The 25108-nt window shown below is 47.4% G+C and overlaps 1 protein-coding gene across 7 annotated transcripts in view; it reads left to right on the top strand.

Annotated features, from left to right (window-relative positions):
• Nucleotides 1-25108, top strand: part of LOC125721830 (uncharacterized) — a 62265-nt gene that overhangs the window by 1257 nt on the left and 35900 nt on the right. Inside the window, exons 2-6 of one of the 7 annotated variants that reach the window (XM_048997953.1) lie at nt 1039-1106; nt 1461-1742; nt 1996-2034; nt 2427-2489; nt 3028-3972. In XM_048997953.1, coding sequence (XP_048853910.1) covers nt 1039-1106; nt 1461-1742; nt 1996-2034; nt 2427-2489; nt 3028-3122 — 547 coding nt within the window. In that variant the 3' untranslated portion in view covers nt 3123-3972. Of the gene's footprint in view, nt 1-1038; nt 1107-1460; nt 1743-1995; nt 2035-2426; nt 2490-3027; nt 3973-22921; nt 23259-25108 lie in introns of those variants that run through there. The other 6 variants (XM_048997952.1, XM_048997949.1, XM_048997948.1 and 3 more) reach the window with 6 other exon arrangements.

The raw sequence follows: 25108 nt of genomic DNA, 5'->3' as shown, positions 1-25108 counted from the left end.
GGGTGGTGTTTTATTGTTACAATCTTTTATTAAAAATAAATTAAGTGGAGTCACGTCTCTTGCTGCCGTGTATAACGGACCTGAGTACCTTTCTCTTGGAGTTTCATTTAGCTTAGGAACTATTTCCCTGGGTGCAATTCCCAGGGTGGCGTAGTCGGTGTTTTAAGGGGTGGTTCCCCTGAACTCTGAGCCCAGCGCTGCGACATCAGCAAGGTCTGGTTCATAATCTATGTGTAGGTACAGTGCCTTGCATGTTTTGGCATTAGGCGTCATTCTGTTTGGCATTGAAGATCGTTGGTGTTCAAACTGTAATTTAAACTTCTAATCATGATGCAGACTTGGTACCAAAGCATACATGACAAGTTTATTGACTGATTAACAAAATGTGAATACTGAGTACAAAATGTGTATAAGCAACAGAGGCTTAACCCACTGAACTACCCGTCGGCAACTTTTACAGAATCGTCCCATTTTGAACCAACATGGGACATGAATTTTGTCTGGTATCAGACCAGGTGATCGATCCTGGGGAGGTGGGGGCATCGTGTTCCTCATTTCTTGAGGCTGGTGAATGAGCCAATAAAATCCCTCATCCTCTACTATGCAAAAAGCCAGTGTAATCTTCTGTTATTGTAGTAGTTCTGTACTCAGCTCTGGTGCTGCTAACGTTCACTATTTATAAAGTTCACATGTCAGTCAGCAATATCAGCCCATATTGATCCATCAGACAGTTTCCTATATCTTGATTTATAACAAATACTGACATGTTAAACGATGTACCATAGCTGTCAGTGTTTCAGTAGTTTCTAAGAACAGATTTATATAAAGAAGTCAGTGATGAAGACTTGATATTAACTTGGGTTATAAATACACATTAATGCGGATGATCAAGATGAGATTTTTTTTTAATGTTTAAATGTTAGAGGTCAGACCCTGAGGATGAAGACTGCAGACAGGGAATCTCAGTTTTTAATATTGTTAATGTCCTTTATACGTGTCAGTCCTGACCTCTATCATCTCGATCTTCTCTGGCTGCAGGTGGGTGGTCAGACTTCTGCTCCTCTGCCTTATACAGCATCTCCCTGCTGCCTTCGGCACTGACTTATGTGAGTAGATGCCTCACACTGACTCTGTGGGTTAATTAGCTGTATATGTTAATTCTGATCTGTTTTATGAATTATATGATGGTGTGAGTGTCTGACATGAGTGTCGCCTGTAAAATCCCCCCCATTATAGGGGGCAGTCGGGTCTCTCACTGTGTTCCTGTAACTTAGCTGCCTGGTTACGCTGTAGCTGCTCTGTGTGATGATACTGATTGTGCTGAATTTAAGCTGTGATACGTAATTAGGACAAAGACCCCAGGAATAATGAATGGGCCAATCAGTGTGGATGGCTGGAATTATGGATAATTATAATACTGATATTTTAATAACTTTGTTCTGTATGTTAATCAATTGTAGCTGTTTCTCCTGGAGCGACTGTCACACTGCCCTGCGATGGACCTGCAGTTAATGACACCAGTCAAGTGGAGGTGCTGTGGATTTATGGAAGCCGGGCTGTCTGTTCATTTAACAATAGGACTTTGTGTCAGCACCCTGACTTCGTGCATCGGACTCAGCTTCAATCCATCCAACAGAACAACTTCGGTTTGGTCATTAATGATGTCCGGATCCAGGATGCGGGGGGGTATAAGTGCCTGATCAATGGTGCAGTAACACAGAGGATTCGCCTTTTTGTTGGAGGTAAGTAAACCCTCTGACCGGCCACCTCAGACCTCAGGAGACCTCGTCCCTGTGGGGCAAAGCCTCCTCCAGCTCAGCCTGCCTCCCTGCCCTGCTTGAGCAGAGCCCTCACCCAGAAGATGAGAGCAGTAGGGACCCCCCTCTGCAGCTCCTCTCTCCTCCCAGGCCCCCTGGTCATCTTGTGTCTCACACACACTGCTGTAGCTCTGAGACTCAGACTGACTCTGCTGTTTGTGTTCCTGTGTGTCTGTAGGAGGCCAGAAGCGACGGGCTGCAGAGACCCCACCTGAAGGTCTGTGCAGGTTTACTTTACTCTGTTTTACTCTGTAATTGAGGCAGTTCTCATGCTGTGGACATGATGCAGCCATTAATAGGCCTCCTGTCTGTCTGACAGGCCTGATCTATATTGGACAGGCCTGAATTATATTACACTGTAGATGTGTTGCCCCTGCTCTGTGATTTTACATGACCTACCACTTCATGACTGAGATGCTGTTGTTGCCAGTTGCTTCCACTTTGTTATAATACCACTAACAGTTGACTGTGGAATATTTAGTAGCGAGGAAATTTCACGAATGGACTTATTACACAGGTGGCATCCTATCGCGGTACCATGCTTGAATTGAGCTCCTGAGAGTGACCCATTCTAGCATTCAGCTAATTTTGTTTCTTTTCCCTCCACAGGGAATCTTGTTTGCAAGCCGTATGAAGACAAAGGCAAAGAAGTTCCTGGTGAAAACCCTCCAGGTGAGTTTATACCCTGTGTGATAAACATGCTTCTGCCCCAGAGTGAATCCTACATTCTCTGATCCTTCAGTTATGAGTGATGCCAGTTGTTTAATGACTAACGCGGGATCAGAGGGGACACAGGGCTGTGTAGAGCGAGCGGCTCTTTGCAGGCTGAGGGTGAAGATGTCAGTGTCATGCTGGCTGTGCAGAGCCGCCAAGTACCTGCAGTTTACAGCAGAGACAGTCACCAGACTGTGGGCCTCCTGTGTTATTAGCCATTATAGAGAATGTTTAGTACTGTGTTTTATTAGGTGTTAAGGGGACAGAGGGTGGGGTGGCTTAGGGTGTGGATCTGAGTGGCATGGTGGCCTGCTGTCGTACCATTGAGGAAGGCCTTTAACAGTAAAGGGTCAGTTGGGCAGCTGCTCTAATTTGGGCTGTTTGCTCAGTGATGTGACTCTACTGGATGTTTCACCAAGACCTGAGACAGACCTGAGATTGAAGGTGTTATGTCCATATGGAAATGTATTGACAATTATTTTTCTTCGTTCTGCAGGGACTTCTTCAGGGACCCCTTCAAGTGAGCCCTCAATAAAACATACTGTTCTGCTGTTATCAATCACAGCAATAAGAGTCTATGCATTAGACTGATGAACCGACAAAGGAATGAACTGCAGGCCGATCCGACACCTGCTGAAAACTTGAATGAGTCTCTGACCTCATTTTGATTTCCGAATGACAGAAGCGCCTGACCTGGGCTACAGAGAAGTAGCCCTGGAATGTTGCTCAGTGGTCCAAAGTTTTTTCGGATGAAAGCAAATTTTGCATGTCATTCGGAAATCAAGGTGCCAGAGTCTGGAGGAAGACTGGGGAGAGGGAAATGCCAAAATGCCTGAAGTCCAGTGTCAAGTACCCACAGTCAGTGATGGTCTGGGGTGCCATGTCAGCTGCTGGTGTTGGTCCACTGTGTTTTGTCAAGGGCAGGGTCAATGCAGCTAGCTATCAGGAGATTTTGGAGCACTTCATGCTTCCATCTGCTGAAAAGCTTTATGGAGATGAAGATTTCATTTTTCAGCACAACCTGGCACCTGCTCACAGTGCCAAAAGTAAATGGTTTACTGACCATGGTATTACTGTGCTCAATTGGCCTGCCAACTCTCCTGACCTGAACCCCATAGAGAATCTGTGGGATATTGTGAAGAGAAAGTTGAGAGACGCAAGACCCAACACTCTGGATGAGCTTAAGGCCGCTATCGAAGCATCCTGTGTCTCCATAACACCTCAGCAGTGCCACAGGCTGATTGCCTCCATGCCACGCCACATTGAAGCAGTCATTTCTGCAAAAGGATTCCCGACCAAGTATTGAGTGCATAACTGAACATAATTATTTGAAGGTTGACTTGTTTGGTATTAAAACCACTTTTGTTTTATTGGACGGATGAAATATGCTAATTTTCATGAGCTGTATGCCAAAATCATCAATATTAAAACAATAAAATGCTTGAACTACTTCAGTTGTGTGTATTGAATCTAAAATATATGAAAGTGTTTATCACTAATGTTTATCAGTACATTACAGAAAATAATGAACTTTTTCACAATATGCTAATTTTTTGAGAAGGACCTGTATATGGGGTTTTTCTCATACGTTAGTATCTTCTCCTTTTAACCTTCTGTTTACATTAACGTCTTGCTTATTTTGAGATTGCACTTTATTTTACCATGAGCCTTATTAGTTGAATGTAAATGTATTTATTTGAAAATTTCTTAGTGTTTTGTAGTGTATCTATGAGAATTGCCTTCATTTATCATCCAACGCTAGTGGATATGTTATTCACTTGCAGCTGTTCAGCTGTTGTACTGTACCTTTTGAAGTCGGAGGTTGGAAATTTTGGTGCTCCAGGTTATCAAGACGGTATCAATACATCGCGATGTGAGATACTGCTAATAATGAACAATATATATAATATATCCTTTCTCCTTCAGATAATCCGTGCATATCGACACAGCTCACCGGTTCTTTCTTGTCCCTGTGCATTTCAACCTATCAGCTGGTGGTTATGCAACCAGCTCAGTTTGGTGATGGTTTGGGACCTGCTAGTAACCAGGGTCATGTCAACTTAGGGACTTTGTGCTTTTCAACTGCTATAAACAAAGATTGGGATATCCTTCCCAACCTTCAGCTCCGTCGTGCCTTCTGTGCTGGATGGCGTAACCAAACTGGCATGGCGCTACATCGTGTTTCCCTACACGTTGAGAGAACAGGCAAACTTAAAAATTGCGTGCTGTGATTTCCATTTTCCCTAATGCTATCAGGGCAACTGTCTGCACTCTCATTGCTATAAGGGCAACTAGTGCTAATGAAGTTCTGTTTGTCAATTGAAAGCCATTTAATTATGTTAAAGCACAGGTACTACATGGGAAGGATAATGGCTTTATGACCTCTTAAAGGCACTCAGCGACTGATATGCAGATATACAGGTATGACAGTGATGCCAACATGACAATAAATACAGTATTACCTGAGCATGCAGTTCATTTGCATGTTATGTTAATTGAGCTGGTGCTGAAACTTAACACATGAATGGCTGGGGTGACCCTGAGGAGGTGTTAATGCAGCCGTCGGAAGGTACATTAGGAACTTTTTGGGGAACAGAAGGGTTTTCTATTTCTTCGTTGTTACATATAGCTTTTTGTTTTGTTTTAACTGTTAATTTCACTGCCTGAGACTTTTGCACAGCACTGTAAATGTAATTTTATGACTTTTTTTTTTATCCTGCATTAAGCTATAGTTGTTGCTTTTTCTTTAGGTATCTGTTACCCGCTGTGCAATATTTTCTCCTATAGTATAAAATATAATATATATGACAAAGTTAGCCAGGGTGTTTCTTAATATATATATATATATATATATATATATATATATATATATATATATATATATATATATATATAAATAAAAATAAACATTTTATATTCCATTCTAGTTCATGGCAATTTATGTTGTACTGTCCTGAACCAGATCTCTACTCTGGTATCTTTTGGGGCCGGATTCCAGCTGTAAGTATCCACATGAACCTGGGGTTATGATCTGATTTGTCAGTTTCTGATTGATCAGTCTAAATCCCAGTCACTTGTCCTGAGTATGTGCACTACAAAAAGTGACGGAAATGGCTGGCAAGATCATCGGCACACCACTCCCAGCAATCCAGGACTGCCACTTTTCTCTTTCCTGCCTTCAGTCAATCCGCACACACACAGCCAGGAACAGTTTTTACCCCAGTGCTCTCAGACTACTTTGCAGATTCTGTTTACAATGTGCAATAATACATATTTATAAAAAAAAAGTTTTATAAAAAACTGTGAAATATATATTCTGTGTTTAATACGTACAATACCACTAATACAATACAGCTGCTTAAAACTGTCAACACTAACTTTACACTTTATACTTTCTGGTCACTCTGTTAAAAGTACATGTTCGACTGCATAGAACTTAAATTGAGAATTTTGTATTTATTGAACTGTTGCAGTGCTATGGCATGCTGAGGTGTATGGAGATCGTTATGACAAAATTAGCCAGGACACGCCACCTCACTCGCCGAATTTAATTGCCAAGATTTCAAAATGCCGGAACAGTGTTACTTTTTAAAATTTCGAACAGCTCGATATGTCTAGACAGTATGACGCAGTATGACGATATAGAGCAGCAGACACTTCGCATCAAGGTGAACGTGTGACGACAGGGCAGTGCAGTCATAATAAAAATAATGCAAATGTACGTCGGCATCATCAGGGCCGTGGGAGCGGCATGGACACCCTGACAGATTCAGGGACCCCAGCACTTTACAGGGGCCCTTGAATACATAAAATTATAAAATTGTGTAATATAAAGGGGGCACAGAATGCCTAGCTATTCCCCTGGGCATCATTCCACGATTTGCGTTCCCAAAAAACATTCTTCCCATTGAGTGAAACACCCACTGAGAGGCCCAGTGAAAAAGCTGTAGTAATCGGTGATTCCAATTTACGTGAGCATAGAGAGTAATTAATTGTCTTCCATGGGCCAGAGTGACCAACATATCAAATTTAAATGTGCTGGCTAAGAGTAACATTCAAGAACTGTGAATATTCAAGTATCGTTATCCATATCGGCTGAAGCAATTGGAGATAAAAGTCGTTTTGCAGAGGTGTGGGAGAAAAGTCGCTGGAGAAAAGTCCAGCTCACCGTGAAATATGCTGTGAAAACATACTAAATGTTAAGATGCCCAGAGTGGACTCTATGCGTGAAGGCCGTATGCATCCATCGTATTGGGTTTCCTTCAGATGCTTCCCCCTCAGCTCCAAGATATGCTCTTCCGACTGGTTCTCCCGATGACAGTGTCTCCTTGATGACAGTTTGAACCACTTTTCCATTGGCCAGTGGACAGAGAGTCATGGTCATGTGTTCAAACTCATAACAAGGAGCAGATGCCTGAGATCCATAGCTGGTAAACGGTGGTTATTAGACACTATACTGCGAGAGGTACTCCATGCCCAGTTAACAGTGACTACAGGGTAATCATGCTGCCGGATGAAGTGCTAGTTATTAATGCCGTTTCTGGGTAATTTCATAGGTAATCTACGGCTAACAAATATTCTTTGGCCTGTAGCTGAATGTCAGGTCTGACCTTTTCCCAGGTCCTCCAAGGAAGTTCTGCGATGATTCGGCTCCTTTCGCTTTTTGGAGTAATATTGCTGACGTTTGGCACATTCACCGACCATCTGATCAATATCATAATTCATGTGTGGCCTGCAGAGTGCTTGACGTACTCTTCGACTTCTCTGCCCCCAAAGGCCCTTCATGTCCCCTGGTAAGCATGTCACCTCCCATCGCTGTCGGCACCACTATCCAGTCCTGTTTTAAAAGCAGTCCATCCACTACCGAGAGCTCATCCTGGATGTGGTAGCATTGCAGGCTTGATCATTTTTTCCAGCCCTATTGGAGTTTGTGCACCACTTTGCTCAGAACAGATCTCTGGACGTTTCTCCAGCCATTCTGAGTAGCTGTTCCTATGAGGCTTGCTTTGCTGCAACAACCACGGCTACATGAAGCCCCATGTCTTTTCTGAGCCCGATGAATCTCGGCATTCTCGTCCCGGAATATGCCGATGCCATTTGGAAAGAGAAATCTATTGGTGGGATAACCTGGCCATTTAAGTGGAACCGGGTTCTCTGGCCAGCTGGGAGCAGGAGCGCGACTGACAGGCATGCCAGGCTGAGGCAGCATTACGGGGCCGCGACTGGAGTGGGAGCTGCTGTGCAGGGCCGCCCGCCCCACAACGCCTGGACCCTCCTAAGCAGGGTAGGGAGAAGGGCCGAGGCCAGGAGGGGCCCGCACTGCTGGAAGGCTCCAGCAACCCCTTGCGCTGGTTGTCGCTGAAGAAGGCAGCCTGGCTGTGGGAGTCGCTGGGTGTGGACCTCCTGGAAGCTGTGCTAGGAGCCCTGAAGGCACAGAAGAAGGGTTGGCGCCAGCCAGCAGCTAGCCACGCCAGTGCTCAGGGAGTGACCTGCCCCGTCATCGGAGGTCATCGGCTGCCAGCAGGATCCCGGGACTCGTATCAGAACTGAGGTGGGGACTGGGGGTGGTGGTCACCGAGACGGTCGACCTCTGAGGAGGGGGCAGTGTAGCACGGGTGGGGCGTATGTCCCAGCATGCCCCACCATTCCCCACCATGCCCCACGTGCAATTGTAAATAGCCCTTGTTGTGTTGTTAATGTTAATGGTTGCATTTCTCTACTGTCGGCCGTGTGATACATGGTGCGTGAAAAAGACAATGCAGGAAAATAACCCAAGAGAGAAGAATATAGAGGATTATTTGACAGAAGACGTAGGACTAAAGCCAGACAATCTGTCAGACGCAAAGAGATTCAATTGTACGCAGAACTGCAGAAATGACTAAATATAGCATATTAAATACATAATATTTTCACGTCTGGAGGCTTCTGAGCTGCCACCAGGGTCTACGGAAGGGTGCCATCACAGATGTGACCTGCGATCTATGACGATGTCGGTGCAGCTTCCATCCTGCCACCCGACACAGGCCTATGTGGAGGACTGTCTCACTGATGGACTTTAACTAGGACCGGATCACAGTTTACACTTTGCTCTTAGCAAACAATCCGGCTACTTCTCTGCCTTCGTCCAGTAATGTTAGCATGCCCAGGGGGGTTGGGCTGCCAGTTGACCTTGGACCCCCAGAGGTTTTTTTTCTCCCCGTTGGGGGTTTTTGGTTCCTCTCCTCCGCTGTCATCTGACTTTCTCTTTCATTTTTCCATTTTCACTGTTTCTGTGTTCTGCCGTTATCTCTGTTAAGGATGTTCTGCGCGCAACACACTCCTGTAAAGCGCATTGGGGCAACTTTGTTGTGAAAAGCGCTATATAAAAATAAATTGAATTGAAAAAATTGAATAATATGTATTTCTCCATGCCTTTATTTTCTTGGGAGGGGTTTTGAGGGAGAATAAGAGGGAAAGGGGGAGTAGGTATGAAAGGGGGGCTTGGGCTCAATGTGTGCGGGGCCCCAAAATTTGGTGCTATGCCCTTGTACTCATACACACAATTTGCTCATACAAGTACACCTACAGACAAGTCAGAGTCAGAGAGTTTTGTCAATTCCTTTACATGTACTAGCCATATAAAGATATCGAGATTACGTTTCCCACTGTCCCTTGCGTACATTAGACAAACAATACAGGACGGGACGAACTATAAAGTGTACATCAACATAACAACAGAACATCAACATAACGTACCAAAATATTTTTTTTACAGTATGTAATCAGTGAACAACATGTAAAGTGCATGTGGATTGAAGACTTAAAGTCAGGGACTGGCAGCAATGAGTTGTCAGTGCAAAAATCGGTAACTGCAATGAACCTCAGCGGGTTTTTGGACTGTGGGGGAGAAACCGGAGTACCGTGACGCCACCGCACCCCTGTCCCGCCCCCAACCATTGTGTCGATTTGTTAATTCATTGCAGTACCCTGTAACACCAGAAGGTGACAGTAGAGTCGAATGTTTTATTTTACAGAGTTTTTGGTCAACATTTGTTGATAGAAAAATATGCTGTTTATGCAGCCTGTGCTAATTTCATCCATCCATTTATTTTCCAAATCATTTATCCTTCTGGGTCACAGGGAGTCCGGAGCCTATCTTGGAAGCTATGGGCGCAAGGCAGGGAACAACCCAAGATGGGGGGTGAGCCCATCACATGGCACACTCACACACACTCCTAATGGCAATTTAGTAATTCCAATTGGCTTCAGCATGTTTTTGGACTGTGGGGGGAAACCGGAGTACCCGGGGGAAACCCCACGACGACATGGGGAGAACATGCAAACTCCGCACACATGTAACCCAGGCGGAGACTTGAGCCTGGGTCCCAGAGGTGTGAGGCAACAGCGCTAACCACTGCACTAATTTCATTACAATGCAAAAATGCTGTGAAGACCTTTGAAATATTAAGGTTAATTGTCTCATTCTATATACTTTAATCCCCAAATTTGCTATTTTAATAACAGGAAATGTGCACTTTATGTGCACACAAAGAAATGGATATTTCATACAACTGGCAGTAGACGGGGGAGGGGGGATGGGCAAGGGGCATCCACTCCTGTGCCCATCACTCCGGGGGGGGGGGGAGGGGGGGGGGGGCACTGCATCACTTACCAAGCCTCTCCCCTTTTACCAAGTTCCCCTTTTGATAAGAGGTCATCAAACACAATGTCAGCGGGTCAGTTTAAGTAACTGGAGCTCCACAGCACATGGAGATGGGTGTAATACATAATGATTATTTCATTTAGCACATGGAGAAAAACATTAAAGTAATGTCACCTTTGACTGTAAAATTGACGGCCATACGCCGTATCTTACGTCGCTCTTTCTGAAGCACATTGGGCATAAATGCCCTGTGCGAAATAAAATCTTTTAAAGCGGACTAAAAGTCGAATGTTTCCATCATTATCCGTTAAATATTCTCTTTCCTCTCGCTGTCGACGTTCTCTAACGGTAACTTCTGCGTCTCTCCTCTAGCATTCAAACATCCTGCTGGCAACAAAAATCAATAAAGGATGAAATGTGACACGATGCCGTACATATACCGTAACCGTCAGCAGAAGTCGTAACCATGCGCATGAGTAGTAGCGGACTAGGTTTGACAAGTCATGACCTTTAAAAATAAAGTGCGTTTTTTTTTACTTCCCCCATCTTGCTGCCCTGCTGAAGTATCTTTTGGGACGGCGCCAGAGTCTGATTAAATTCGCTCTTCAGGTTTGGTTGCCATCTCTTATGATCGAAGGTAAGTTTCTTAATTAAACATCTCTGGACAACGTATAATACTGTTCGTTAGACATAACGTTTTCAATCGTTTTCTTATTAATTAAGCATCACTATTAAGATGACTTGTTACACTGATAACGTAGATGCAGCTCAGATTCAGAAAGGCCATACGATAACACGGGGGGAAGAGGCACCCCCAGGGACAAGGCAGCAAGCCGAAGAACAGAAGTGGTCATGAGGCAGGTCCAGCCAACTACGTCTGCTGCCTCAGGCAGTTTATGCAGCAGACTGGACGAGAATATGGCCAGGTTTGAATTTCTTGAAAATTTAAAGCAATGAAGAAAAGTTGTTCATTCATCCATGATTGGGGGGGGTCTCACACAGTAGGATCTGCAGTGTGTGTTATTTATTATTTTTCATCATAGCGTGTGCAGGTGCTGCTGGGCTCGATGGGTCAGGGAGCTGGTGCTGGTTGGCCAGGTGAAGCCCTCAGTGATGCAACCTGGTGCTCGGCAACATATGCTTAACTGTCACCTTCAGATATGTGCTGCATAGAGTTGGACACTGAGCTGAAATGTCGCTCTCATTGGTCTAATAAGTAATGAAGAGAATAAAAATACTAATACAACAGCTTTGATCTAAGGATCTTCAGTAATCACTTGTCCTATTCAGTGTTGGGGGGTCCGGAGCCTATCCCGAAAGCAATGGGCACGAGGCAGGGAACAACCCAGGATGGGGCACCAACCCATCGCAGGGCACACTCACACACCCTCCACTTACACATGCACACCTACGGGCAATTTAGCAACTCCAATTAGCCAATTAGTACCCGGAGGAAACCCCACGACGACATGGGGAGAACATGCAAACTCCACACACATGTGACCCAGGCGAAGACTCGAACCCGGGTCCCAGAGGTGTGAGGCAACAGCGCTAACCACTGCACCTCCAGGGGGAGAGAGAGAGAGAGAGAGAGAAGGGGCGTACGTGCGTACGCTCATCCGCCGCGGGAGCTCATATCCGTCCGGTATTATGCACAGCCCACGGTAATGGTGTGCAGAGTGGCCACAGATCGAACTGCAGCGGCCGTAGTCATGGAGCGAGAGCGGATTACTGGACGGATGTATAGCACAGAGCACCACGGTCGAGGGTGAGTGTCTGCTTTTTCATTCCTGTATGTCAGCCGGTATTATGTACCAATACTACCTATCGAGCCTTTCCGCACATCTGCAGTTTGCGACGTGTCGGGCACAGTTCTACTGTAATGTTACGTGTTCCAATGTTTCTTCAGCAGCCATTTAAGTGTTAATGGGAGTTCTGTTTTTAATCACCATTTTGTCTTGTATTGTCTTGTCGCAGACCAGCGCTTTTACTTCTCTGGTGACTGGAGCTTCTTGTTGAAACTTTTCTTTATATTTCGGCATGATATGAATAACGTTGCCATCCGATCTCCGTAACACCGGTTATGAAACGGCTTTGTAGCCCAGTTTCCATAGCATGCCGCAGTGAGCCTTCGATACAGCATTCGCTATAAGGCGGGCTGCATTTCGTCAATAGGGAGCGCTACAACTAAAAACTGCCCCAACTGCACCCCAACTAGGTGATTCTGGTAGCAAGCCTTTGTGGATGATTCATAAAAAAACTTGACCTGTCTGTATAATATGGCCACCAGCCACACCCAGCCTGCACCATTTCCATACCCATTTCAATCAAACAGCTAAATCTCAGGCAGGCTTCGGTCAATTCTCACCAAATTTGACCCGCTAATGTAGCACTGGCCCACAGACAGACCCTCCAACTTTGGTGCCAATCGGTCAAACGGGGGGAAGTGGGAGCCATTGTCCGATCGCACCCTGTCTGGAAACCCATGTCGTGGGATGTACTGGTTTATCAGGAACTTGATGACTGATTGACTATCCTCCTTCCGCGTTGGCCACGCTTCTAGCCATCCCGAGAATGCGTCTACACACATTAGTACATATCGATATCCCCGCGCTGGAGTCACCATGTCTGTATCATCTTTCACTATCTCCTGTCCTGGCCGAGAACAGGCCGGAAACTTTCCCTTGTCCGGTTTCACTGTTGGTCTAGGGTTGTGTAGTACACACGCGGTACACTGGTGGACATAGTCCTGAACCATGTCCTTCAGGAAGGGATACCACCACCCCTCCAGATTTTTTAACATCTGTGTGGAAAAGGGGGGCCACACTCCCCTGGGAAAACTGTACGAGTTGCTGCAGGAGGGTAGTACTCGCTGCGGGATATCAATTACGATGCAGGGTAGACAAGATGGAGGGAGGTTGTTATGAGTTTTATTTCCTGTACGTATGAATGGATGTATGTATGGTTCTATAACAGATAAACGGAAAACCAGTTACTACAATGCTTACAAAAGCCATTACCATAACACACCAACACAATACATAATCGAAGTAAAGGGAATGATTGGATAGGAAATCAACGTAAATACCTTCCTAAGGTATAACAAAACACTCGTCAGCGATAATTACAACTTATTCAATAAACTCAATACTTACGTTCATCAGTGACGCATACATAACCCACGGAGTTTATTACTTTCAGGAACAACTAAGTTAACTAATTATAAGCTACCGCTCGCTGACATGCTACCTATCTCTCCGGCTCTCCCGCGCTCTAGTCCTGCGTGCACCCATAGTCCTTTGCACGCACCGCCGTTTCTTAAAGACACAAGAGCCTTTCTAACAATCTGTCTTGTACCTACATGACCTATGCCGTGTGCCTCCTCCAGCACACCCTGCCTGGTTCCTGGGGGAAGCGCCGGTCTTCCATCCTCGCTCTGCCATAACCCCTGTTCCTTCTGCGCTCCATTCTGCATCCGCACTGCCTTCTCCTCTGGTGATGCCTTCTCCTGCTCTTGTCCTACCCTCTCTCTCGTGAGCTCCTGTTCTCACTTGATTTCCTCCTCTACACTCACTGTTTGAGAGCCTGCAACCCTTTTGGCCTCCTCGTCTGTGGCCTGATTTCCTCTTGCCACCATGGTCCCTGATCCCTCATGGCCTTTGCCTTTGACCACCGCCATTGTCCTAGGCAGCTGTAGTGCCTCCACTAGTTCCCTCATCTTGGCCTCATGCTTAATGGGCTTGTTTCCTGCCGTTAGGAATCCTGCTCTCATCCACTGGCTCAATTCCACATGCCCTGCCCCTACTGCATAGGCTGAATCCGAGTAAGTGGTTACATCCTTGCCTTTCCCTAATTTTAGGGCCTCAATCATTTACATTTACATTTACATTTACAGGATTTGGCAGACACCCTTAGCCAGAGCGACTTACATAAGTGCTTTGAGACTCTGCGATGAATTTCCGATGCTAGCTCAATAAGGACCAAAGCTATGAATACCATCTGTCTGAAAACTCCGTTGAGAAGTGCAGAATTTTTTTAATTTTTTATAAACACACACACACACCAGAGAAGAGCCGAGTAAGAGTACAGAAGTACTACGTCAGGTATTTCTGAAAAAGGAATGTTTTGAGTCGTCGCTTGAAGACATTCAAGGATTCAGCTGTTCGGACATCTAGGGGGAGTTCATTCCACCAATTAGGTGCCAGGACAGAGAAGAGCCGAGATGTGTGTCTTCCTTGTGCCTTGAGGGGAGGTGGGACCAGTCGAGCAGTGCTGGAGGATCGGAGAGATCGTGGTGCAGTGTGGGGTGTGATGAGGTCCTTTTAGGTAGGATGGTGCCAGAGAATTTTTGGCTTTGTATGCAAGCATCAGTGTTTTGAATCTGATGCGGGCAGCTACAGGAAGCCAGTGGAGGGAGCGCAGCAAAGGAGTGGTGTGGGAGAACTTGGGAAGGTTGAAAACAAGACGAGCAGCTGCATTCTGAATCAGTTGGAGGGGACGGATGGCGCTCAGTGGTAAACCCGCTAGAAGCGAGTTGCAGTAGTCAAGGCGTGAGATGACGAGGGACTGGACGAGTATCTGGGTAGCCTGAGTTGAAAGAAATGGACAATCACAGCTACCACCTCAGCCCGTTGGGCAGATTGTGGTCCTTCTAGTTGCTCAGCCTACATGGTCACAAAGTCATCCCCCTGCCGTGCCACTACTGCATATCCTGCCTGCAGCCCCCTTGTCTCATGCCTGAACCAGTCCTCTGTTCCCTCTATTTTCTCTGCCTCCAGATCTGGTCTTACTTTCTCTTCTCTGAGTACTTTATATTCACATTCGTGAGGCTCCCCCGTTCCCCATCGATCCGCCATGTTTATCCCCTCGTGTACAAATGTCAAATGAGGTGCCTCCAATATTTTGCTGAGTCTCTGTTGCCGGAGGGATGTCATGGTGAACATCTGCGAGTTCACATATGCCACCACACTGTGTGACGTCAGGATGTGGAGTGCATGCCCCATCACTATGTGTGCTGTCTTCTGAATGATTTTTGCCACCCCCGCTGTGTGCCGTGTGCATGCTGGCTGGCGTTTCTCTGTTGCATCTAAGCCTACACTGACATACATCAGTACCTTCCTCTCTCCCGTCGTTCGTCACGCCGTTCGCCACGTTTCCTGTTTCAGAAACATCAAGATAGAAGGGGAGGGAGTAGTCTGGCAGAGCAAGGTCAGCGGCCTGCGCCAGGCGCTGCTTTAGAGAGATGAACGTCTCTTCTGCTGCAGTGTCCCATTTAAGGGGGGCAGTCAGTCGTCTCAGCCCATGTTCCTTCACTAGGGCCCGAAGTGGCTGTGTGAGACCTGTGTAATCAGGGATATATGTGCGGCTGAACCCTGTGAGCCCCAGGAATGACAGCATGTCTTTCACTGCCACTGGTTTTGGGTGATGCAGGATGGCAGATCGATGGGCAGGGGAAAGCCCTGTCCCTGTCCCAGAGAGCACCCTCCCAAGAAATGAAACAACCATGCGGGCAACCTGTAATTTCTCCCAGCTGACTTTGAACCCCTTCTCTGCCAAACGGCACAATACTGCCCGCATGGCCTCCAGAGCCGACTCAGGGGAGGGTGCGGCAATGAGGAGGTCGTCTACGTATTGGACCAATATGACCCCATCTGGTAAGGGGCACCCTTCCAGGGCCTGTTTGAGAACCTGATTGAAAATCCCCAGAGACAGGGCAAAGCCCTGTGGGAGACGAGTGTACCTCCACTGGCACCCCCTGTAGGTGAATGAGAAGATGTCCCGACAGTGATCAGCCAGAGGTAGGGAAAAGAAAGCATTCGCTAAGTCAATACAAGTGAACCACTTTTGTTCTGGAGCCAGATTGGTGAGAGCCACATAGGGGTTCGGGATTGGGACGGTGGGGGTCAGCAGGAGGTTGTTAATGGAGTGCAGATCATGGGCCATTCGATATTTCCCTGTACCTGCCTTTTCTACTGGGAGAATGGGCGTATTCTAGACAGAGCAGGAGGGTTCCAACACCCCGACCGAGATGAACCCTTCAATGGTCTCTGCTATTCCTTCCTCTGCGGCCAGTTTGTGGGGGTACTGTCCGATCCATAGGGGCTCTTCCCCGGGGCGGAGTTCGAACGCAATGGGAGAGCAGTGAACGTGGCCTACATCTGTGGGGCTCTGGGACCACAAGGAATCTGGGAGGGAGGCCACCAGGTCTTTAGCGTCCGAGTGGTCCATTTTTTCCCTTACATGGTCCTGTAATATCTGGTCATGCTGAAGGGTGTCGGCGTCATGGGCCGACACTTTAATGCAGTATGTATTGCACATGGGGGAGAAGGTGACAGCCGGGATCTGGGTCGCCACCCAGTCCTCAGATTCTCGTGCCCTTTTGACCATGGGGCCGAGATCTTTGGCCTGATGTCTGGGGTGCAGGGCGAGTGAAATGTGAGGAACCGCCTCCTGACCCATCCTGTACCAAGGCTGCTGCTCGGAAGTGAGGATGGTAGCTGAGGCCCCCCCCTCGGGGCCCACATAGATGTTTTGGGAAGGAACTTGCCATTTATGACCTTCTAGCTGCTCTGAAAAAAGCTCCTCATACCACTCAGTGCTATCCCTATCATACAACAGCGTTACATGAGGTGGATCGGGCGGAGGGACGTAGGGCTCGAGGAGTGAGATCCAGGGCCTCCACATCGAGTAGGCCCCGAGGATGCCCGCATAGCCAGGCTCCAGCAGGCCCCCAGTAGATGTCTGCAGCACGGGGTTGCACCGGTCGCATGAGCCACTGACCACTGCCCTGGTATTGAGTCCTGCACAGCAGCCGGGTGCCATCCGGCAGTGTCACCACCAGACCATCCGCGCCACACAGTTTGGAGGCCCCCAGCTTCACCAGGACGTCTCTCCCCAACAGGTTGACTGGGACTGAGGGTAAGATCACAAACGGATGCAGGAAAGTCTGTTTACCAATCGAAACCTTCACTGGTTTCGTCACTGGCCGTCTCTGTTCCTCCCCGGAGAAGCCCACCACGGTCACTGTAGAGGTGGACACCTGATCGTCTTTAGGAACCATGTTCAGAGTGGAATATGTGGCTCCAGTGTCCACCAGAAATGGCAGTTCTTTGTCCATAACCACGAGGGACAGCATAGGATCTGCCTCTCCTCTGTCCCGGGCCTCTCTTGGGGTGTGTCATTGGGGGACGGAGAAATCTTCCCACTCCACGCCATCCAGAGCCGGGTATTGGCCTCCTGTCTGGGGTGCGGCTTGTGGGTTTGGGGCCACCACGTGTCCCCACGGGGGCACATTAGTGATGGGATTTATGGCTCTTTGAGGGGATCCGGATCTTGGCGATCCGTTCCTTTCAAAGAGCCGTTCAATAGAACGGCTCTTTTGGCTCTTTTAAAATATTTAGTCAGTTTTAAGAAGCCAGCTTGGGGGCATCTCAGTTTATCCTGGAAATAATCACTGGTAGGAATGATGAGGTGAGATTTGTAGTCAAATAATTAAAACTCAGATATCACACACCAATATCTGAGTTTGAATTATTCTGAAATATTGATTATTACCTCATTTGTCACGTGTGGACTATATTCCATAGGGTTGCACAACATCCCTCTGCTTAGACAGTGACATCACTATTTTGGATTTACCTTAAGTGTGTGTATGCGTAAAGCTAAGTTGACTTATGTTATTCATACAATACCTACTCACAAATAAACATCAAAAACAAAGCCGGCTGCAATGAATTTCTGTGTAAAACAGCTTTTACTACAAACACTTCCACACAAGAACATTGTTATCACGGCAGCGTGCACAAGTAATGGCTCCGCTCCTACCCAATGACAGAGGCATGCAGGGTGTATTTCCACTTGAGCACTCACGTGAAGGATGCGTGCACAACTATCATCATGCTGTTAGGCAGGAGCACCCCTGCGCTGGGTGCGCCCCTCCCCCTATAACTGTTCTGTCTCGCCGAGGAGCTAATTTGTGTGCATCTGTGTGAAACACGCATAGGAAAAAAAGAACGACAGAAAGAACGGCTCCCCCCAGCCGCGACTCGGCTCCCATCGTTCATGTTTATGAGCCGTTCAAAAGAATCGGTTCGTTCGCGAACGTCACAACTCTAGGGCACATAGCCCCTGCCTCTCATCGGGCTGGGGGCCGGGCAGTGCTTGGCCCAGTGCCCGAAGTTCCCACATCGGTAGCAGGCGCCTCCCCATGGCTGTCCTCTCTGCGGAGTGCCCCTTCTCCAACCTCGGCCCCTCGACCCCCGACCCAGACCACCTCGTCCTCTCCCCCAATTGGGTGCCAACCCGCCGTATTGGCAGGGCGGAGCGAGGTACATTTCTCCCCAATGGCCTGCCGTGGGTTGTGGGGGTGGGCCCCCTGTGGTCGCCTCTGCCACCATCTGCTTCCCAGCACCCCTCTTTTTTATTCTTGTTGGCCTTCTGCTTAGCCTCCCTCACCTGCAACTTCAGCAATTGGGCTTGGAGCTCTTTAAGGTCACTCTCCTCCTTCCCTGCCTCATCCTTGGCCCTCTGCAGGTGGTATGTCAAATGCCTCTCCTACACGTGGGAGTCCGCATCCGGTAAGTCTGGGTTGCTCAGGATCGCAGCCCGCACCCCCTCTGGAACCCCTTCCATTATAGCCCGCCGGAACCATTCTCGCTGCACCCCCACCTGTTCGGGGTGACACCCGGTTCGCCGCGTCCAATCCTCCTTACACTTATCCAGGTATTCCCTGGGGTGCATGGTTTTATCCCATGCCAGCTTTGGGACACCTGCTCCAGCTGGAGGAGGAAACATTTCCCACATGGCATTCCCAATGCGTAGTACTACGGCTGTAAAGGTAACATCATCAGGATGCGTCAGTGTCCCTGCCCTCTCTTCTACCTCCAGCAATGAGTGTTTAGTCAGACATCTGGCTCCCACTGCCCGGAAATCTCCCAGTGCCAACACGGTCCCCTGAGTGAGCTGGTCTAGCTTATCCATCCACTGTCCTCCTCCTTCTGCTGGGGGCGGCATTTTATCAGCCAGTGCCTGCACGTCTCCTATCGAGAAAGGTCTATATTTATCCGGCGTCTGGCCCGTCCCTCTTAGCAGAGGTAGTTGGTGCTTTGGGAGCCTTGAGACCTTGTAATGACACTCCCCCTCGCTCTCTCCCTCTTCATCGAGGGCAAAGCCCTGAGCCTGAGCCCTCACCCTTTCCTCTAAGGCTGAGGTTTCCCATTGTAGTGCCGCCTCCATTCTGGCCAACCACTCCTCTACCTGGTATGCGAGGGCCCCGTGCTCTGGGTCATCATCCTTCCATACCCCTGAAACGTGACCCCACATTTCCACCTTTTTACCGTCCTCTAGGTACCCTGTGTTGGTCCCTGCCCGCTGATTAGGCAAATCTACTCCCCCTTGTACCTCTACTTGCTCTCTCCTTACTCGAGCAGCAAATGCCACCTGGTCCTGTCTGCCTTCCGCCCCCACCACTTTTTGCTTTTTCCTTATCTCCTCCCTGCTTGCCTGTCTCCCCTTGGGTTCCCTGCACTCCCTGCACTCAGTATCTGAGTCCGAGTCCATCTCTGATCTCTCACCTAATCTGGCACCTGAGGGGGTGGTCGAGGTCTCCCCCCCAGCCGGATGCCCCCCTTGTACGTGTATCTCCCCGGATACCTTTTTACACACATAGGCAGAGGGCCTGTCTCCTTTTCTCGGTTCCCCCTTCTCGAGTTCTGGCTGGCCCTCTCCTCTGTTTTGACGTTCACGATGTAAATGATCTGTTCCCTGCCAAAACAGGGCCAATTTCCACCATGCCATTCTCTCCTGTTCCTGTCTCTTCTCCTCTCCTTTCCACTTGTTTTTCCCCATTATCCCGGCCTGACGCCTCTGTTTAGCCACCTCGTCCCTGTGACTAGCGTGCTCCCTTTCTTTCCTCCATAATAACTCGCCCAAGGACTGTCTATCTTCTGGCTGATACCCCGCGCCCCGAACCACAGTACACATCCTGTCTTTTGCTGTGGCTACCGCCCTATCTCTCTCCGTCTCCTTTGCTGCCTTTGACACCGCTACTCCTACAACTTGCATTTGCCTTCATAGGGGCTTCCATGCCCCTTTTTTGACTGGGGGCGCCCGCCCCCCGTCGTCCATTTCCCTATCGAATTCCCTGTCCATTCTGACTTGTCTGTCTCTCTTTGCAAAACCGTACACTCGGGCTAGGTTACTCCAATCACGGTCAATTCAACCCCACTTTCTACACCGCTTTTCGGAAAATACAACTCACACACCACCAACACATAAACTCACATGCAACCCAAGATAACACAAAATAACACTATTACACTTTTTGGTATTTTGAGACCCCTGGTCTCGGGATTCCAACCCAGTGCTTTGAGGGCTCTATACCTCAGGATTCCAACCCGTTTTAGAGAGGCGGAACCTTACTCCTCTAGCCAAACTAGCATTCGGGGGTCCTGAATTTTCTGGGACTCTAACCCAGTTCACTGGGACCCTAACCCAGTGTTTCTATTCACTCGTCAGTGAATAGTGGGGCTGCCACACCAAGGACACCACAGTGGGACCCTAACCCACTGTCCTGGGACTTCAACCCAGTCTTAAGGTTCCTTTACCTAAACTCATCCGCCACCTCAATTTACTGACGCCCCTGATGGACACTTCGGACTACTTTATTTATATAGCCAATGTGCAGATTTTGATAAAACAGGCTCTGCTTACCTTTTGTTAGTGGCGCCTGCAGCCTTCCGTGTCCACTCAGGTCTCGTCTGGTATTTGCCGAATGCCGACCTCTATCTCATCCCGGACGAGCTCCCAAATTGTTGGAGTACGCCGACTCCACCAGGTCCGTAGATGAGAAGAGATCACCTGGAGGCGTGGATGAGTTAATCCAATAACCTTTTATTCCAATAACCTTTTATTCCATTTATTCCAACAGATCTGGGAAGTCTGTGATACACCGTATCCCAACAGAGTTCGACTTCCTTACTATCCATGTGTGTCTTATACCCTTCTACAAGCGGCCCCCGCCCCTGTCCGTACTTTTCCTCTTTCTGGCAATTTCGCCTTATCTGGTACACCATGTTATTCAGTACGTTATCCTAGCAGCTGCTTTGTCTAGCAGCTGCCATCACAGTCTGCGTCAATAGGTTAATTTTGGTACTTGCCTGCCCTGATGAGAGGAATGATGTCGAATCGCTTTTTATTCTGTGTAAAATTAAAGATCAATTTCTCGTGATTAATGATAAATCCTTTATTTACCATTGGCACAAGTACAGGTATACTGGAATGCTTCACCTACCTCATCTTGTACTCCATAGCTTGGGGGTGACAGTGCAGGGTCTGCCAATGTGTGGCACCACCGGGGTTGAGGGTTAAGGGCCTTGTCCAAGGGTCCATAGACGTGTGACAGTTATTCCACAGCCAGGGTTTGAACCGACGACCTTCTGATCACGGGCACAGAAGCTTAGCCCACTGAGCTACACGCCGCCAAATTTTACAGGATTTTCCCGTGTTGTAAATTAAAAAACTGTCCCATTTTGGTCCCACATGGGAGGTGATTTTGTCTCGTATTATCAGACCTGGTGATCGATCCTGGGGAGGTGGGGGCATCGTGTTCCTCATTTCTTGAGGCTGGTGAATGAGCCAATAAAATCCCTCATCCTCTACTATGCAAAAAGCCAGTGTAATCTTCTGTTATTGTTGTAGTTCTGTACTCAGCTCTGGTGCTGCTAACGTTCACTATTTATAAAGTTCACATGTCAGTCAGCAATATCAGCCCATATTGATCCATCGGACAGATACCTACATCTTGATTTATAACAAATACTGACATGTTAAACGATGTACCGTACGTCCATAGCTGTCAGTGTTTTGCTAGTTTCTAAGAACAGATTTATATATTAGTCAGTGATCAAGACTTGATATTAACTTTTAGGTTATAAACACACATTAACGCAGATGGCCAGGATGAGACTGTTTAACTGTTAGAGGTCAGACCCTGAGGATGCAGTTTGCAGACAGCCAATCTTTTTTATTCTTATTGATATTCTTTATGCATATGACCCCTGACCTTTCATCTCGATCTTCTCTGGCTGCAGGTGGGTGGTCAGACTTCTGCTCCTCTGCCTTATACAGCATCTCCCTGCTGCCTTCGGCACTGACTTATGTGAGTAGACGCCTCACACTGACTCTGTGGGCTAATTAGCTGTATATGTTAATTCTGATCTGTTTTATGAATTATATGATGGTGTGAGTGTCTGACATGGGTGTCGCCAGTAAAATCCCCCCCGTTATAGGGGGCAGTCGGGTCTCTCACTGTGTTCCTGTAACTTAGCTGCCTGGTTACACTGTAGCTGCTCTGTGTGATGATACTGATTGTGCTGAATTTAAGCTGTGATACGTAATTCGGACAAAGACCCCAGGCATAATGAATGGGCCAATCAGTGTGGAGGGCTGGAATTATGGGTAATTATAATACTGATCTTTTAATGACTTTGTTCTGTATGTTAATCAATTGTAGCTGTTTCTTCTGGAAAGACTGTCGCACTGCCCTGTGATGGAGGAACCGATAAAGACACCAATGAAGTTGAGGTGTCGTGGGAGTTTGAAGGCATGACTGTCTATTTGTTTCAAAATGGCACTTTGTGTGAACATCCTGACTTTGTAAACCGGACTCAGCTTGGATCCATCCAACAGAACAACTTCTCTTTGGTCATTAATGATGTCAGACTGGAGCATCAGGGGGAATATAAGTGTCTGATCAATGGAGCAGTAATGCAGAGGAATCGCCTTTCTGTTAGAGGTAAGTAAACCCTCTGACCGGCCACCTCAGACCTCAGGTGACCTCGTCCCTGTGGGGCAAAGCCTCCTCCAGCTCAGCCTGCCTCCCTGCCCTGCTTGAGCAGAGCCCTCACCCAGAAGATGAGAGCAGTAGGGACCCCCCTCTGCAGCTCCTCTCTCCTCCCAGGCCCCCTGGTCATCTTGTGTTTCACACACACTGCTGTAGCTCTGAGACTCAGACTGACTCTGCTGTTTGTGTTTCTGTGTGTCTGTAGGAGGCCGGAAGCGAAGGGCTGCAGAGACCTCATCTAAAGGTTTGTGCAGGTTTATTTTACTCTGTTTTACTCTGTAATTGAGGCAGTTCTCATGCTGACGTCAGGCCTGTTGGACATGATGCAGCCATTAATAGGCCTCCTGTCAGCTCTGTCTATCTGACGGGCCTGATCACAGGAGACCTGTTGTCTGAATTATATTATAGATGCGTTGTCCCTGCTCTGTGATTTTACATGACCTACCACTTCATGACTGAGTTGCTGTTGTTGCCAGTTGCTTCCACTTTGTTATAATACCACTATCAGTTGAATGTGGAATATTTAGTAGTGAGGAAATTTCACGAATGGACTTATTACACAGGTGGCATCCTATCATGGTACCACGCTTGAATTCACTGAGCTCCTGAGAGTGATCAATTTTCATAAATGTTGGTAGAAGCAGTTTGCATGCCTAGATGCTTGTTTTTATTCACCTGTGGCTATGGAAGCTATTGGAACACCTGAATTCAGTGATCTGGAGGGGTGTCCCAATACTTTTGGCAACATAGTGTACATCCACATAAATACCCTACAGTCATGGCAGTGCGATACGGCATAATGTCGTTCTCCAAGTGACACCATAAACGGAAGGATTAGAAGAGAAGGAGTTTTCAGGGAGTTTTTACTTTTTTGCACGTTTACTCTCTGTACTGTTTTGCACTGTATGTGTTTTTCTCTATTCTATACACCTTGTTACTGTATGCAGATGTTTCCTCTTGGCATTAATGAAGTTTATCTTCTTCCGTTGACCATGATGATGACTGACTTATGTGGCTTATGAGCCGATTTAGGCTCCCAAGACTCATTCTTCTACTATAATGTTCTGATGTCGGTCCAGCATTAGAGACCAGCTCCTCAAACTTCAGGCTGTACTGGTTCACATACAGGCTACGGTTGGCTTTCTGGCAACAGGCACCTACCAGAGGGACCTAGCAGACAGATCAGCCAAATCCCACCCAAACCTCAGCTCCTCCATGCCTTCTGTGCTGGATGGAGTAACCAGACTGGCATGGTGCTACATCGTGTTTCCCTACACGTTGGGTGAACAGGCAAATGTAAAAACTAAGGGCTGTGATTTCCATGCTAATGCTATCAGGGCAACTGTCTGCACTCTCATTGCTGTAAGGGCAGCTAGTGCTAATGAAGCTTTGTCAATTAAAAGCCATTTAATTCTATTAATGCACAAGTGATCTGTGATGCCGACGTGACATTGACACATACAGTAGCTCTGTGGCCTGGGTTCCCTCATGATCCATTCATTTTGAATCTCCTGTAGCACATCGGTATCTCCCGAATGCTATGACACAGAACTGCATAATAGGGAATCCCCTATTTTAGATGTGGGTTTGTCTCAACAATTAGTCACACTGGCCCTGTGTGCAGCAAGTCATTTCTTAGCCTATATTGTCAGATCTGACCACCTTTATTTTCCGGGTGTTTTGTAGAGCTTACAGACTTCACTGCAGTGGCCACGTCTTGCCAATCAACACACGTTTTCTTGTGTGTGATCCCTGTACTTAGACCCTTGAATATAACATTTTGTCATCCCTTTACCTCTGACAGGAGGACCTCCAACTCTCACTGTACAAAATTTCTCTCATTTTTTTATTTACAGTCTCCATCATTGGACTTTGCTAAAAAGCTTTGATTTGCGTATTACCTGAGCATGTAGTTAATTTGCATTGACTGTTCATGGTTTTTTGTGGGAGGCTACTGGGCAGGATCTCAGGCTTAAATACGTACGCGCATTTATACGATGGTTACCTAAGGGGAGACTGCGTATATATTTGCGTGCATCAGGTTTTCTTTTTTTTGTTGTATGTGGCATGATGACGATGATGATGACTGTGTCA

The sequence above is a fragment of the Brienomyrus brachyistius genome, unplaced genomic scaffold, assembly GCF_023856365.1.
Source record: "Brienomyrus brachyistius isolate T26 unplaced genomic scaffold, BBRACH_0.4 scaffold35, whole genome shotgun sequence".
NCBI classification, from domain to species: Eukaryota; Metazoa; Chordata; class Actinopteri; order Osteoglossiformes; family Mormyridae; genus Brienomyrus; species Brienomyrus brachyistius.
Note: the sequence above shows the minus strand (reverse complement) of the source record. Positions and strands in the feature narration are given on the sequence as shown.